At 42.5% G+C, this 17,466-nt stretch overlaps 2 protein-coding genes across 2 annotated transcripts in view; both read right to left on the bottom strand.

The window, feature by feature from the left end:
- The window catches only part of LOC308700561 (CD276 antigen homolog), a 1,553,888-nt gene that overhangs the window by 751,892 nt on the left and 784,530 nt on the right, over positions 1-17,466 (bottom strand). The gene's annotated exons all lie outside the window — the stretch shown is intronic.
- LOC308687057 (ecto-ADP-ribosyltransferase 4-like) lies at positions 1,513-17,092 on the bottom strand (the record flags this gene model as incomplete). The annotated part of the gene is made up of 4 exons (XM_081359282.1): positions 1,513-2,316; positions 7,645-7,697; positions 11,312-11,447; positions 16,844-17,092. 4 exons carry the CDS (start codon positions 17,090-17,092, stop codon positions 1,513-1,515), a joined length of 1,242 nt encoding a protein of 413 aa, XP_081215408.1.

Raw genomic sequence — 17,466 nt, 5'->3', positions numbered from 1 at the left:
GAACTAGAACGAGAACGAGCGCGAAACACAAATTGCTTTACGGCAATTCGACATAAACACACGTATGATGTATTACCAGATTACCCACCTAGACATAGCTCCACACGATGCAGTTGGCTTGCTCCGATCAAAACAAACGCACATGTGCAGCGGTAGAGAGAGGGGGAGGAAGCCGCCGCAAGTGAGTTTTTTACGACTGTGTTGTGAAATATATGCCCCCCCCCCACAGCTGTAGGGGGAGCTCGTGGGGAAAACATGCGACAACAAAAGGGAAAATCAGCAAAGAAGTGACTAGAGTTCGCTAGAGTTACCGAGTTCTCCTTTAAGAATAATAAGATAATAAGTATAATAAGAAAAAAAAGTTAAAAAGCCTTTAATTTCATCATGGCTTTATAATTTAAAAACTGGTGACAAGTACACACTGACGCGTTGTGGCTAACAAGCCTTCGTCAGGGTGTATTATTATAGGGTGGCCACCCTTATGAAGGCTTGTAAGCCACAACGCGTCAGTGTGTACTTGTCACCAGTTTTTGTGTATGTGGAGCAAGTGGAGTTTTGCTGTTGTCTCATTAAAGTTGCGTCTTCAGATTCTGTGCTCCTATTGGTTTTTGATTTGATGTTTGTCAAAGAAGTCACACTGCAGGACTGTATCTCAAAACTTCTGACACTGCCAGATTTTCATCGGAGGTAAAACCTGATCACAATGGTCATTAATCAGCTTTCGGCGAACATGTCAAACTAGTGATGGAAGACTTGAGATTTTTGCCTTGGATAAAAAGAATCGTTTAGGATTCACAAAAGTTGCCCAAATATTGGCCAAAATCATACAGTGTGAACCAGGCTTCACTCTTTCCAACTAACTGATGCAGACAGAGCATGATTCAGGAGACCAAGTTATAATAAAAATGAGCATTTACTGTGTTTATTGAATAATCTCCATCTGACTAGCACAAATTCAACATCTGTTATTCAAGCGACGCAAAAGCAATGGAAACTGCTACACAACATTGTCATTCGCTTATATCTAACTCACTTACTTGTAAAGACAATACAGCACACAACATAAGATTACAGTAATAAAAAAGAAAGAAAAGAAATCAATACAGATCTTTAAATCATTCACGTCACAATTACATAATCAAATTATTTTCGAAGAATAAAAAAAAAAAGTGGGTAATTAAGTGTGGAAGTGAAGTAAACAATGTAAGGATGTATATTCAAAGCACTCAGCATACATTTTGAAGTATTACTTTAGTTTAGTACAGCAAGGCTTTAGTAATGCCAAGATCATGGGATCAAATAACAGGGAATACAAATTTTGACCAATTTTCTGCCTAATGTGAGTTTCTCCTTCAGTGGGATTGAGTTCGCTCAATTGTTATCCTGTTAGTTTTGTTCCACCCTAGAAAAAGCCCTCATACTGATTGCTTGGAGACATTATTGTCACTTTTATGTATATAATACTGTTTATATATTTATTTATACAATACAGATTGTAGTTTCAAAGTAGCTTTACCGTGATATTCTATACATTGTACAAATGCCCGTTGCCTTTGAGCATATGCATTTAGATAAAGCTGATTTATGGAAAGCCACTGAACAATTCAGGTAACTTCTTTTTCCAGAGCTTTCCAACTTGTACACAGTCTCACACCAGAGATTTTTCTGGTCTTGTCTTGTCTTGACAGCAGTGACTTTAAATGTCTCATATGGAGGAATCAGCACCTCTTTCTGTTCAGGATACTTCGAATATTTGATCACATTAACACCGTTGCAAGTTTTGATTTCAAAACAAGATTTAGTTCCAAAGCCCTGTGCTACTTTACGATCAAGAGAGGATGAAGCAAACGAGCCGAAACGAATCTCTGTGCCTGTGACATTCTTATAAAATTCAGCTTTTGTACCACGATATGTTGACTTGCATTCCTTTTGTTTTTTGGTCAATATCTGTATTGCATCTGTTATCAAAAATTGAAGTGAATACCATTTGAATGTCCGGTTTCTGTAGTTTTGTTTACCATTATAAACAGCCATGTCAAGATTGCTATATATGCTAGAATTAAGGTTAGTGTACACATACAAGGCAATAGAATGATTCTTTGTCAATTTATCTTCTGGCGCTCTGGCATTCATTTCACCTTCTTGCCAAGCCTTTTCAAATTCAGCTGAGTTATTTATTTCCTTCTTTAGATATTTATTCCTCACCAAATATGCCATTTTTTTTCCACAGGCCATATACTGATCATCAACTGAATTCGGTGCCATATCCAGTGGATATATCTGTCCTTTAACAGCAGCAGCAGCAGCTCTGTGATCCTGCAAAAAACATGAATCATAATGATCACATCATCAGTATTCATGTCTGTAATATTCAAACTAGAACACAAGCTTACCTGTCCTAGAGCAGCTAAAATTAGAAGAAGAGCTTCAATGATGAGCAGCATTTTGATTCAGTCAAATCCTTCAGATGATCTTGTAGATCTAGTGGAGAACGGATGATGAAAGACAATGAGAACAATAATTCACAAAATCTCCAATCACTCCAAGAGGAATATGTACAGATTTACACACTAAAAATGTTACACAATACAGTTTTACCCTGGTGTCCTTGGAATGTTCTGCTAGATAGCAAACCATTTGAAAATAATGAATGAAGGAATTAATCAGTGAATTTATAAAAAAAGGAATAATACATTTAATCCCTTGAAATCTTTTAAAATACCCTCTTGCCATCCAGAGGCTTGCATTCTGCAAGTGAACGGCGCCTTGTGGTGCCATCCCAAAAAGGCACAATATCACTATTATGGACTTTACATTGACTGTTCCAAGCTGGTGGAATGACCGGCCTAACTCAAACCGAGCTGCTAATGTTTGAGCCATTGTCAAGAAACTGCTGAAGACGCATCTCTTTTGTTAACACTTGACCCATTAACGCTTACTATTCTATATCTATTATATGCACTACTCACAAAAGGTTAGGGATATTCGACTTTCGTTTCGTATGAAATTTATAGAAACTTAAAAAAAAGTTCATGCTACAGTGATATTATATCATGAAAGTAGGGCATTTAAGTAGAAATGCAAAATTAAGTTCACGTGTAAAGGTTGCATTTTAGGGGCATTCTGAAATTTCACCCGAAAATCGCATATCCCTATTTTTTTGTAAGTAATATATATATATATATATATATATATATATATACAGTATATATACAGTGCAATGCATAAGTGAATACACCCATGCTAAAGTTGACTAAAAAGAGGAATAAAAAATCATATTTTGGAAATTGAACTTAATGCCTTAATTTAAAAAATTAGGAAAAATCCAACCTTTAAGGACACCAATTTTCTTTGTGAATGAATAATGTATCGTAAATAAATAAATGTTCTTCCTTGAAATACATGGTGCATAAGTGAGTACACCCCTATGTTAAATCCCCACAGAGGCAGGCAGATTTTTATTTTTAAGTATTTTTTTTTTTTTTAAATTTAGGATACTATGCATCCTGATAAAGTTCCCTTGGCCTTTGGAATTAAAATAGCCCCACATCATCACATAGCCTTCACCATACCTAGAGATTGGCATGGGGTACTTTCCATAAGATCATCTCTCAATGCAAATCAAACTAGCTATTAGGCTAACTGAAATAAAACCATGCCAATCTCTAGGTATGGTGAAGGCTATGTGATGATGTGGGGCTATTTTAATTCCAGAGGCCAAGGCCAAGGGAACTTTATCAGGATGCATAGTATCCTGGATCCATGAAGTAACTGGCCTTTAAAAATAAAAATCTGCCTGCCTCTATGGGAATTTAACATAGGGGTGTCCAAACTTATGCACCCTGTATTTTAAGGAAGAACATTTATTTATTTACGATACATTATTCATTCATAAAGAAAATTGGTGTCCTTAAAGGTTGGATTTTTCCTAATTTTTTAAATTAAGGCATTAAGTTCAATTTCCAAAATATGATTTTTTATTCCTCTTTTTAGTCAACTTTAGCAGGGGTGTATTCACTTATGCATTGCACTGTATATATATATAAATATATATATATAAAAGTTGCTACATGTACTGTAACTGAGTCTGAATGTCCTACTGTTAGTTTGATTGCTTATATTGCTCTTCTCATTTGTAAGTCAATTTGGATAAAAGTGTCTGCTAAATGGTTAAATGTAAATGTAAATTACCTTGGAATATGGTAATTTTTTTTTGTAAGGTTCTTCAGTTGCTCAGGAACATTGATGAGAGAAGATCAGAAAAGTCATCCAGTCAGGCGTCAACAGCAGTATTTAAAACATAAAAAAAGGAAGCTTGCTTTTTTGTTACAACATGTAGTTTGACCAATGTTTTGTGTTACGTACATGACCGACCGACCAATGGTGGCGTGTGAGAAGGCGGGACCTAAAGCAATGCAAAAACGCACATCAACCCAATCACTTGTTTAGCGTTCACACTACATTCAGATTCATCAATCAGAATGAATTCAGTCTTAATGAAACAAAAGTTGTGCATGTAAACATAAGGAATGGTGACTGTAGAAAGCAAAAGCAGAATCGCAGACATTTTGGGCGATCTAGAAATCCCGGCTGGATGCATTTTTTTTAGGTTAAAAAAGAGGACATGTCAGGGAAAAAGAAGACGTATCGTCACCCTAAGTAAAATGTATTAAGGTTTTCAGAGAATCTTGCATCAGGATGCGAAACTGCACTAAATGCTGCTCCTGTCTGCCTCGCTGCCTGCTGTGTGAGTTTGTTTGCTTCGGTGCTGTAAGCTTCGTATAGCTTCGTATTTCTCTCTGTTTTGAACCATCATTTACTATAATTTCTAGTTGTTTATACTACTAAATACAGCTTACCCAACATCTCGGATTAACCTGACATCGCTAGCTTTAGTTATTACTTGCACATCATGCGAGTAATTCGCTAGGCTGTTAACGCGCCACCCGTGCGCTCAGCTATTTATTATTTATTTTCTTTCGCGCGTCCGCGCCTTTGAGTTCATAAAAAGCTCAGGTGAGTAAGAATCACTCAACAAACACGGTGAGTAATGTCTTGTCCTGTTATTGTCACCTGCACTTCATGTCACATGTTTAGCATAGCCTTCTCTGTCAGCAATATAGGATTTATATGTGATAAATGCAAGGAGACAGTTAGGCACTGTAATTTGCTCTGGCCCCCTTCCTGTTCGCAGGAGTGATGAGATAGTCAGTAGATTGTGTTCGCTTAACGGTTGGCTGTCTAAGTGGTGTCCGCTTAATAATATAGAATTCATAGACAATTGGAAAAGTTTTTGGGGCAAACCTGACCTGTTGAAAAGAGATGGTATTCATCCCTCCTGGTCTCTTCTCTCTAGTAATATGGCTCATAGTCTTAGAGTTCAAACATGACAATCTGGGGCTCAGGTCAGGAAGCAGACAGACTGGCTAAACCGACCATCTGCTAGCGGCCTCGCGTCACCAAGGTCAGATAAATCCCATCACATAGAGCCTCTTTCACCTAGCTATCATCATATAGAGACGGTGTCTGTTCCCCAAATTTGGAAATCCGAAAAAACGTCCAAACCCTCTCACACAGGGATCTCACATAGGGTTTGTGATGTGAATATATTAATGGTACAACACAACTGTTATATACAAAAAAACATCAGTGGATAAGTCTTGCATGATGATTGTAAATCCATCAACAGGAAACAATCATCACCTGATCTCATTTCACTTTAGCTTTCTTTGCTGCTGCAAATGTGTTTGACAAACACACTGTCACTGCAGCCAGAAAAAGACAATAGATATAATAAGAGTTAAGAGCCCAACTAATGGAAACAGTAATCACTGTTATGCTGACTTCAAATGAAACACATTAGAGTTAAACCTCTGTTCATTCTCAATAAAACTTGTGTAGACGTCTGACAGAAATAAAGTCAGTCTGGTTAGTAATAAGTGAAGCTGGTAATGCGGTTTGTGGAGTTGTTTAATCCTCCTCTGCTGAGATCTTCACAGATTTAATGTCTTTATCTTCAGTTGATTTCATCTAAAACTGTGTCTGAAGTCAGTTGTAGTTCTTGTGTTTCTGCTCGTCTCTTTTTCTGTTCTGTTCAGTGATTCTGCTTGTTAACAGGCTTATTAAGGCTGAGATGACTTCATATTTAATATACACAGATTTTGTGGCTCAGATAAGGTCCAGTTCTAGTTTATTTCTTTGCTCTTGGCTGACATGTGGCATTGCTATGGCCTGCTTGTGGCCCAGATCTGGCAAACAGGAGCGGTCCGCCCAAGGGAGGGCCAGATCATCTTTCCACGTGTGCCAGATGTGGGCCAGATCTGGGCCGAAACAATGTTGCTATGTGGGTCATACGTTTCATATCATACGATGTGTATCTCAGCGCATGATGAGATAAGCAAAAGTTTTGAAAGTTAGGTTCTTGAACTTAATGTTTCTTTACCAACCACAGAGATTATCAAGAGGGCTGCTTAGATGAGGCGTATCCTCCAACATTACTGTCTAATCCATTAAAGCACGTTCAGCGGTTCCACATTGAGCATTTTACAATCACTAATCTGCCTATAACATGCGTGAGACACACACACAACATAAAACACAGGCTACATTCTTAATAACCAAAATAAATAATAATCTAGGCTCTGTTCTGGGAATGTTCAACAGAACTAACATTCACAGAACGTGCATGAATCAAAAAAATATTACATGGGTTTTAGTAAAAGTGAAATAACAAATAAATGTAAATGTGAATGTGAAAAAGTCAAACCTGAGGAAATCTGTGTTCTAAACAGCAAACAGTTTTTCTGCTGGATAGTTTATAAGAGATGTGTCTTGTTTTCTTGAATTATTTTGCTGTATTCTTTTGCCACGACATTGTGGGCTTATATATGTGTACTCATGTGACGTAAGATGCATGTCAGCCAATCAGGATCTGCATGTTACTGAGATATAATATGTCTGCTTTCCAGTAAATTACATAACTTTCAGAAAAAAAAAAAAAAAACAGTGTATGGGTCTGGGTGGGAGAGTGGGAGGCAGGATTTTGACTTTGGAAATGAACATGAATGTCTTATTTGATCTTAAGATGTCTCAAGACACATACTCTGTGTATTCATAGCAGATGACTGTTGGATGTTAACTGAATGCATGATTTGTCATTGTTATATCCTATAGCTATACATTATTGTCATTTTGAAGGATGTGCATCAGTTGAATCAGCTCACTCATAATATTCCCCCGCCCGTAGGTTGAAGACTTTCAGAAGTGACGGAGACTCACTTGTGCTGCTTCTTTTTTGAGGTTCAGTTTGTAGTTATACAAACTGTCCTTCTTCTGTCATTTACACTGTTGTCTTCTTCAAGCACTCTTGCTCTTCTTCACTGTAGTCTTCGTCTGTCTGGTGGTTTCAGAAAGGTTCTCTTCCCCCTCATGGTTGGTTAAGAAACATTATGTTCAGGAAACTAACTTTCACAACTTTTGCCCATCTCGCCCTGTTCTTCTTCTTCTTCTTCTTCTTCTTCTTCTTCTTCTTCTTCTTCAAAAAGTGGAAGTCAAATACAAGTTTCAAGTATTGCAGGTTCTTTCCAAGCAGCATTCAAACATCTTTATATGGCATTAACTTAAAAACATGCAAAATAACATTACCTCTTTACCCTCTTGGGACTTATATCTGGCACTGCAGAGACCTCCCTTGAGCCCTGCAGGCAATGAGTTAAAAATCCTGTTTCAGAGAAACAGTTCTCCTGCTTGTTTGGTCTCTCTCTAGAGGGTAGGGACTTGCACACATTTTCGGTCAACGGATCGTGCCTGGAATTCGGGCTGGCTAACTCTCAGCAAATCTGAGACCCGGCCTGGATATGTGCCCATGGTTCCTGCATTTAATCACATAATACACTGAGGAATGAGCGCTGCTTTTAAATGAACATTTCTTTAAAACAAAACTGGAATGTCACTGCGACTTCCCGAACAGGCGTACGCACACATCACTTGTGAAGTAAAATTGAAAATCGAGGATGCAGTGCATCGTGATACTTTACTTTATACTTTATTGTCAGACTGAAGTCTGAAATGTTTCTTACATGACAGTATCCATGTGTCACGGTCACGTTCTTCAGCCTTCATCTGTGTGTGCACTTCATTCCCCAGAATCCTCCATGGCGCACACCTGCACTCACTCACCCAATCACCAATCATCATCACCTGCACTCCCTCATTAACCACCCTTTATATTCAACACTCTCCCTTCACTCCTTGTCTGGTCTCGTCGATGTTCACCTTAACATGACCCACAGACTTCCGAACACTTACCTGGATTCCTACCTGTCATTTCATCCTCTCCAATCCGTCCTGCCTGCCATCCTGTTCTGCCTTCAGCCTGACATCATCTGCAAAGAGAAAGAATGACAAGGACATTACCAACCAGCTAAGCATCCACTGTTATTCTGTGTTTCTGTTACTCACCATCTGTCTGCATCTCCACACTCCCTGAAAATAAACTATTAACCTTACCATCTTGTCTGCATCATCTGTAAAACCCTGACAGAAGACCAGACCACACGAAGCATGGAAGTTGCTCACTTCACCCTAACCCCAGCTGATCATCTGATTCATTGTTTTCAAGATGGGTGCTCAATCGAGGAATATGTCGCCGGCTTTCTGGAGCTTTCTGTTGGGGTAAGCTGGACAGATGATGTCCTAAAAACAGTATTTTGGGGCGGACTGGATAACCATCTGTACCAGCAAGCTCCAGCGGAGGCAATCCCAGGCTCATTTGCCCAGTATCTAGATCATGTGTTGTGGTTGAGTGGCTCAAGGTTCACCGTAGGTGAGGTTGAGGACATCGCCACTCAACCACCATCTCCAGCCATCATCATCCGGAATTCAGTCACCAGCACTAGCGGGCCCGCGCTTCGCGCCGGTCCAGCCGAGCCCGCACTTCACGCCAGAGCTGCCGAGACCAAGGCAGTAGGCGTCGTGCCCGCCGCCCCTGAGTCTATGAGCGCCTGCCCGCCAGAGCCAGAGCCAGTCGCCTGCCCGCCAGAGCCAGAGCCAGTCGCCTGCCCGCCAGAGCCAGAGCCAGTCGCCTGCCCGCCAGAGCCAGAGCCAGTCGCCTGCCCGCCAGAGCCAGAGCCAGTCGCCTGCCCGCCAGAGCCAGAGCCAGTCGCCTGCCCGCCAGAGCCAGTCGCCTGCCCGCCAGAGCCAGAGCCAGTCGCCTGCCCGCCAGAGCCAGTCGCCTGCCCGCCAGAGCCAGAGCCAGTCGCCTGCCCGCCAGAGCCAGAGCCAGGGCCAGTCGCCTGCCCGCCAGGGCCAGTCGCCTGCCCGCCAGGGCCAGTCGCCTGCCCGCCAGAGCCTGTGAGCGTCATTCTCCCCGAGCCAGAGCCAGAGTTTTCAAATCCCTGTTCATCGCTGGTTCCGTCCAGCTCAAATCCCTCTTCATCGCTGGTCCCGTCCAGCTCAAAGCCCTCATCGCTGGTCCCGTCCAGCTCAAAGCCCTCATCGCTGGTCCCGTCCAGCACAAAGCCCTCATCGCTGGTCCCGTCCAGCACAAAGCCCTCATCGCTGGTCCCGTCCAGCACAAAGCCCTCATCGCTGGTCCCGTCCAGCACAAAGCCCTCATCGCTGGTTCCGTCCAGCTCAAATCCCTCTTCATCGCTGGTCCCGTCCAGCTCAAAGCCCTCATCGCTGGTCCCGTCCAGCTCAAAGCCCTCATCGCTGGTCCCGTCCAGCTCAAAGCCCTCATCGCTGGTCCCGTCCAGCTCAAAGCCCTCATCGCTGGTCCCGTCCAGCTCAAAGCCCTCATCGCTGGTCCCGTCCAGCTCAAAGCCCTCATCGCTGGTCCCGTCCAGCTCAAAGCCCTCATCGCTGGTCCCGTCCAGCTCAAAGCCCTCATCGCTGGTCCCGTCCAGCTCAAAGCCCTCATCGCTGGTCCCGTCCAGCACAGAGCCCTCTTCGCCGCTGGTCCCGTCCAGCACAGAGCCCTCTTCGCCGCTGGTCCCGTCCAGCACAGAGCCCTCTTCGCCGCTGGTCCCGTCCAGCACAGAGCCCTCTTCGCCGCTGGTCCCGTCCAGCACAGAGCCCTCTTCGCCGCTGGTCCCGTCCAGCACAGAGCCTTCTTCGCCGCTGGTCCAGTCCAGCACTGAGCCCTCTTCGCCGCTGGTCCTGCCCAGCCCAAAGTCTACACCGCTGGTCCTGCCCAGCACCAAGCCTTCACTGCTGGTCCTGCCCTGCACAGAGCCTTCACTGTTGGTCCCATTCAGCTCAACGCCCTCTTCACAGCTGGTCCTGTCCAGCTCAACGCCCTCCTCACAGCTGGTCCAGTCCAGCTCAATGCCCTCCTCACAGCTGGTCCTGCCCAGCACAGAGCCCTCATCGCTGCCCAGCACAGAGCCCTCATCGCTGCCCAGCACAGAGCCCTCATCGCTGCCCAGCACAGAGCCCTCATCGCTGCCCAGCACAGAGCCCTCATCGCTGCCCAGCACAGAGCCCTCATCGCTGCCCAGCACAGAGCCCTCATCGCTGCCCAGCTCACAGCCCTCATCGCTGCCCAGCTCACAGCCCTCATCGCTGCCCAGCTCACAGCCCTCATCGCTGCCCAGCTCACAGCCCTCATCGCTGCCCAGCTCACAGCCCTCATCGCTGCCCAGCTCACAGCCCTCATCGCTGCTCAGCTCACAGCCCTCTTCGCCGCTGGTTCCGCCCAGCTCACAGCCCTCTTCGCCGCTGGTTCCGCCCAGCTCACAGCCCTCTTCGCCGCTGGTCCTGTCCAGCTCAGAGTCCTCTTCGCCGCTGGTCCTGTCCAGCTCAGAGTCCTCTTCGCCGCTGGTCCTGTCCAGTCCAGAGCCGCCTTCATCACTGGTCCTGTCCAGCCCAGAGCCGCTTTCGCCCCCTGCCTCTTCCAGTCCAGTGTTAAAGCCTGATATTTCCCCAAAGGAATTTTGGGGGGGGGGCTATCAGTCTTCTCCGCCATGGCCACCCGAAGGGTCTTCTCCACCATGGCCACCTGAAGGGTCCTCACCGCCGTGGCCACCCGAAGGGTCTTCTCCGCCATGGCCACCCGAAGGGTCTTCTCCGCCATGGCCACCTGAAGGGTCCTCACCGCCGTGGCCACCTGAAGGGTCCTCACCGCCGTGGCCACCCGAAGGGTCCTCTCCGCCATGGCCACCCGAAGGGTCCTCTCCGCCATGGCCACCCGAAGGGTCCGCACCGCCATGGCCACCCGAAAGGTCCTTACCGCCATGGTCCCCTGATCAGCCTGTATCACCATGGTCCCCTGATCAGTCTGCTTCACCTTGGTTCCCTGCTCAGTCTGCACCGTCCTGATCACCTCCTCTGTCTGTCCTGCCACCATCCTGGAGTCCGTACTCCTGAACCTGCTCCACCTTCCCGTCACGGACTCCAGGATGCCCACCCTCCCTCCCGTATGCTGCCTTCTTCGGCACGGGACGCGCCTTACGGGAGGGGGGAGTAATGTCACGGTCACGTTCTTCAGCCTTCATCTGTGTGTGCACTTCATTCCCCAGAATCCTCCATGGCGCACACCTGCACTCACTCACCCAATCACCAATCATCATCACCTGCACTCCCTCATTAACCACCCTTTATATTCAACACTCTCCCTTCACTCCTTGTCTGGTCTCGTCGATGTTCACCTTAACATGACCCACAGACTTCCGAACACTTACCTGGATTCCTACCTGTCATTTCATCCTCTCCAATCCGTCCTGCCTGCCATCCTGTTCTGCCTTCAGCCTGACATCATCTGCAAAGAGAAAGAATGACAAGGACATTACCAACCAGCTAAGCATCCACTGTTATTCTGTGTTTCTGTTACTCACCATCTGTCTGCATCTCCACACTCCCTGAAAATAAACTATTAACCTTACCATCTTGTCTGCATCATCTGTAAAACCCTGACACCATGTTTACCACAACATTTAACATACATTCAACATTGACATTCACTCAAACACTTATCCATCAACCCCACCATCCCAATACTCTTAATCTCTAATTAGGTTTTCGGTGATGCATTGTGATATCAAATTGAACCGAACCGTGAGAGCAGTGTAGGTTCACACCCTTGGTTTTAATGTGACCATATATTTTCAACAGACACATCAAGTGTTGTGAATTCAGCATTTATTATTATAACAGCCTGACGTCTGAATGACATGACGTGTTTCAACTCTGGGGTTTTCAAACCCAGAGGAATCATTTTAATTGCCCAACCAATTTTCCATAACGAGCTAAAATACTCTAAACCGCTTCACCAGAGATAAACGGAGGTAAGTTTGACAACATCACCTTTTTCGAGAGGTTAGACAAGGTATACAGAGTGATGTTGTTACAGCCTAGCAGCCAATGAGAGCAAACCAATCCACCAATGAATGCTGTTATTATATGATGTGTTTACAGTCCAACATGTTCCTGGAACAACATCATGTCTAACTTGGCAAAATCACTGTAAGTCACTGTGTACTGTTTTTTCTAGCGGAAGGAAGGCTTTTAGTGATTTTACTTCATGAAAGATGCATTGATACATATTTTTTGGCTTAAATATTTTTTATTGTGTGGAGGCTAGTGCTGTATCGTTACTCCGGTTACTCCGCTTCACGTCATGCCTAACAACACCCTTCAGTTGTGACTTATTCATAATACTCGAGTACCTTATTTCTTTGATAAAACGGTACATATGCATATGCGCTTACATATGCGCTTTATATGCGTCCCCGAATGCACTTTATTGGAAACCCAAACAAGCAGTACATGCAGAGACTGAGATTGTGTGGAGCAGCATTTACTGTTAATGGAGCAGCTCTGAGAAACATGTAGTCACTGTTGCTACGTCGGATAAGCCATGGGGCTCTCACACCAAACATCATGTTCTCACGCAGTGAAAAATCCATTGTAAAGCAAAGAGGACAATGACAACATGCCAACAGATAAGACAGAGCAGTTACTTTTGATATGAAATAATGTTTCATATTGTATGTAGCACCTCACTTTAAGCAGCATGTGAACCGATCATCTCTTCTAGTTATAGCACGTAATAAACACGAACGAACATCAGAAGGTTTGTTGCGATTCATAGATTCTGGTCTGTGGGACGCAGCACTTCTGGGGTTTTTTCGGTTAATCATCATGGATCGTAAATTGATTTGATGAAAGCTCAACTACTCGAATCTTGACAGCACTACAGCTTTCTATGTGGTCTCCTCACCAATCAGAGGCCAAGAGTGTTTGAGTTTTTTTTTTTTTTTAATATATATATATATATATATATATATATATATATATATATATATATATATATATATATATATATTGCTTTAGAAGGAGGAGGGATGTTTCTTATTTCAGCTTTCCCACTGTTGCCATCTTCTCATTTTGAGGCTGCTTATTCCACCGCTTTTATGGGTACTGTTGATATCCAATTACAAGGTTTCTTGAATTTTAACGGTTGATTTGTGATTTATTTATTTATGTATTTTTTTCACTTATTAATCAAATAACAAGACAGATGAGGAAAATCTTGAGTAACTAGTTTCAGTAGTTCAGAAGAGCAACAGAAGCCCATGATTAATAAAAAAAAATACATAAAAAGGTAAACACTTGTTTTTCGCAACAGCATGTAACACATTGAATTAAAACATGAAGTAGAAAGACTAAAACAGTTTTTTTTTTTAAACACTCAAAAAAAAAACTTTTTTGCTTAACTTTTACAGTGTAAATGAAATCTGTTTGTAATATATGAAATGATCTGCTCTTCAGAAGACGAATTAAACTGCTCAAATACTATAGATTACTTGTACAATGTTTTTATGAACGTCAAAGTTTTGGGTGGATAGCAGAAATCTCTGATGTGTCATTAAAAATATAGTTTTGGCATTGAGGATGAACGGGAGTCTTATGGGAGTCAGAGCCAGGTGCGTGTCAATTACAACTGCTTTTACTGTTACTCGACACTCACCTGAAATACAAGCATTTTCAATCATTCTAAATGTAATTATTGGGCATTTACCTCGATAAGCTACTTTCTGAAGTGAAACAGCACAATTGTTGTAAAACTGCTATACAGTCAGTAAACTGCCAGGTGTAGCCCTCTCACAATTAACCTTCTGTTTGACACATTGGTAAAGCAGGGGCTTTGGCCCAGGCTAAAATATTATTGGAATGTTCTAGAAAAAAATGTGTTTATGGGAAGCCTCTCAGAGAAGAGCTCTGGCCAAACACTACAAAGTTACATGAAACCACTCTATAAAACAACGACATACTGTAGACCTGTGGCACCAGCCTCTTGGAGAAATGTCTTATATAAACATAACTATTGAAAGTAAATCATTTTCATAAACAGTGCAACTGTTTTTGTTGCAAGTTTATAATCATAAGTCTTCTAAACGTTGTAAATATCTGGTAATCAACTGATGCAGTGAATTAAGTGATTTTTTAAATTTCATATCATTTAAGTCTAAATTTTACATTTGTCAATAATTATTTTATTAAGGCAAGATACCCTAGGTTGTTACATCAGGTGGTGCACAGAAGTACTCACTGTAGAAGGAAGACTTTAATCATATAACACAACATTACATGGAGAAACTCAGGAGAAACACTATCCAAAATCAGACAGAGGAAGAACACAGGGAATACACCCATATGGAAAAAAAAAATCCTGCATGGTTCATATACAGCAACCATATATCTTCCTACTTAAATCAGCCAGAATTACCTTCTCTGTTTCATGTTAGGCCAATACATGTCCTATACAAAATCTGGGGTGCATTTCCCGAAAGCGTTGTTGGCCAACTATGGTCGCAAGTTCATCGCAATGTCCATTGAACTCTATTGGTAACGAGGGAACTTGCGACCATAGTTGGCTTACGATGCTTTCGGGAAACGCACCCCAGACCGATTATGGCCACCTTCATGCTAAATAGCACACATACAACTTGTAGGGGATGTTTGCATTATATATGAATACTGTAAAAAGTCTTAAATGAGTTTTACATGACAAAAGTATGCAAAGGTGTATAGTATTAGTAGAAAATAACTAAGATAAGTAGAAAATAATAAGTTCTTGTATTGAGTCATATGCTAGTCAAATTAAAGTCATATAGGATTTATACACATTTTGTGTCATTTGTTTATATGTGTTTCATACAGATTTCATGTTTTGATGACCAACATCACGCAGTTGCAGTATATATGCAGTTGGCAAATTTGTAAATTGTACAGTGCAGAAGGCGGTTCGAGAGAAGTTGGAAGCAAGGGAGTGTAATCGACTGTTTGAATGCACAGATTTATTGGCTTTAAGAGCATGCACTTCCTTAGGAAACAGTCTGTGTATGTCTAGAGTACAGCAGTTTCAGTCTTCAGACATAGGGGTTGCTGCCAAACCATGCAGAGACTGATACGTGGTCATGATGAGGTCGTCCCATGATTTGCAGTTTTCTACATCAGGTAAAGAGGCATCACTGATTGTGACATTACCACAGAATGTGGATTTACGGAGTTCTTCTGAATCTTCTACTGGCACTGAAGGGTGGATTGGCCAGTGGTCTGGAGATTAGTACAGAAATTCTGGACCTTGCTTCCATCTGCAGGTGTGGGACAGATCTATGAGGGTCTTACCCACGGGTTATATCGTCGGCAGGGTTGTTATTCGAGTCCACGTATTTCCAGTTCTCATATCCAAGGAGGTCTTGAATCTCTGCGATTCGCGTACCAACAAACACTTTATAGTTGCATGACTCAGACTGTATCCAGTGTAATACGGTTGTTGAATCGGACCACATGATTGTCTGTCTGAGGTTGAGTGTAAGTTCTGTGTGGAGAGTTGCTTCTTGGGTGACACCCGTGACCTCGCCATGATGAATGCAATTTGGATGTCATCACCCGTTTCCACCCGTTTCCACCCGTAAATAGGCTACAGAGCCATATGCCTTCTTTGAGGCATCACAGAAGACATGCGTATCGATAATGGAGGAGGATGCTGGTGTGTAACACCTAGGCAGTGTTATTCTCTGTAAGTTAAGAAGCTCTTCTTCCCAAGCGTGCCATTCTGAGAAGAGGTCAGCTGGCAGAGGTTCATCCCAACCTCCAACCCTCTTCAATAGTGATTGCACCATAGTAGTTTATATAGGGGCGTTTGTGTCAAAAATGATTTATGACCCTATGATTTGATACCCTATGACATGATATGACCATTTATATTTTTTCTTTACAACCAGCAGGTGGTTTGTGACATTTGACCATGTGTGCGTCTGGTGTGTTTATGGTTGTGTGTTTATGACCCCCAATCTGCTTGTGTGACATGGATGTGAATTTTTTCAGGATGTGTTTTTATTATAGCAGTATAATGTCCACAGAACAATGACATTATGAAACAGAGGAGAGTTGGAGACGGGGGTTCGGAGGTGTTCATGGTGCACTGATGTGTCCATAATGTCTGTGGGAGAGAATGAAAACGGGGGAATGAGTTTAAGAAATAAATCTCATTGTTAGTACTAAATAAAAACATATATATAGATAAGATACAGTACAATACAAAATACAATTAAGTATTTGAAAGTTAAGTTTAAGCTTTTTAAACATGAGTCGAATGTCTTTTTTGCCAGTGTGATTCACGTGCACACAGTGTTTATGTGTGCAAGAGAAAGTTTGTGACAAAGTAATTTTTACTTACTGTTAATAAGACAGATTGTCACGCTGTATCCCAACTGCGCTAAGTTAACATCTTCACATCCAGGCCATCAAGTGTTAAAGTGTTAAAGTCTCCACCAATCACAGGCCTGCATTTAAAAGCTTCTGACTCACTCGTTAAGAAGCTGCTGAACATCTTTACCATGAGATCACAGATTAGATGGTCACCTTTAGAATGGTAATACACACTCAGAAAGGTGTACTTCTGACTGCCGATCTCAGCATGAACCCAAGCATAATCTCCACCATCACCATATGATTCCAGACGGCTGTGTGGTTTATTAATACGGATGGAAACACCTCTGCTGTTTGAACTGAAGCGGGTTAAATACATCGTCCTCCTCTGATCATCCAGTTGCCCTTTGAGTTTCTCATCTTCCAGTTTTTCCATGTGATATTCCTTTCCAAAGGCCTTAGTGATTTTATCCTAGACTTTCTCATCAATATCAGTCTCTTGTAGAAACACAGCAAAGTCTTGCTTTCAGGCCATGAATATTCCAGAAGAGATCTTTGAATTCTGATTCAGATTCCATCACGTGGAGGAGGGTTGTGTTGTTGTTTGTGAAGTTTACTAGAAGCACACACACATGTATTAAATGACAGAGGTTTGTTTTACATCATTTAGACCAGACTTGACCAATTCACTCCATTCACATTCAATTCATTACATTTAACTATATAAATACATTAAACTATATAAATGTACAAAACTAACTTTTCAAAAACATTGTGTTAAAATATTTGGGCTCATAAAAATCCAATATT

This window comes from Scardinius erythrophthalmus (assembly GCF_964197995.2).
Source record: "Scardinius erythrophthalmus genome assembly, chromosome: 1".
NCBI lineage: Eukaryota > Metazoa > Chordata > Actinopteri > Cypriniformes > Leuciscidae > Scardinius > Scardinius erythrophthalmus.
This window is presented reverse-complemented; position numbering and strand designations above follow the sequence as displayed.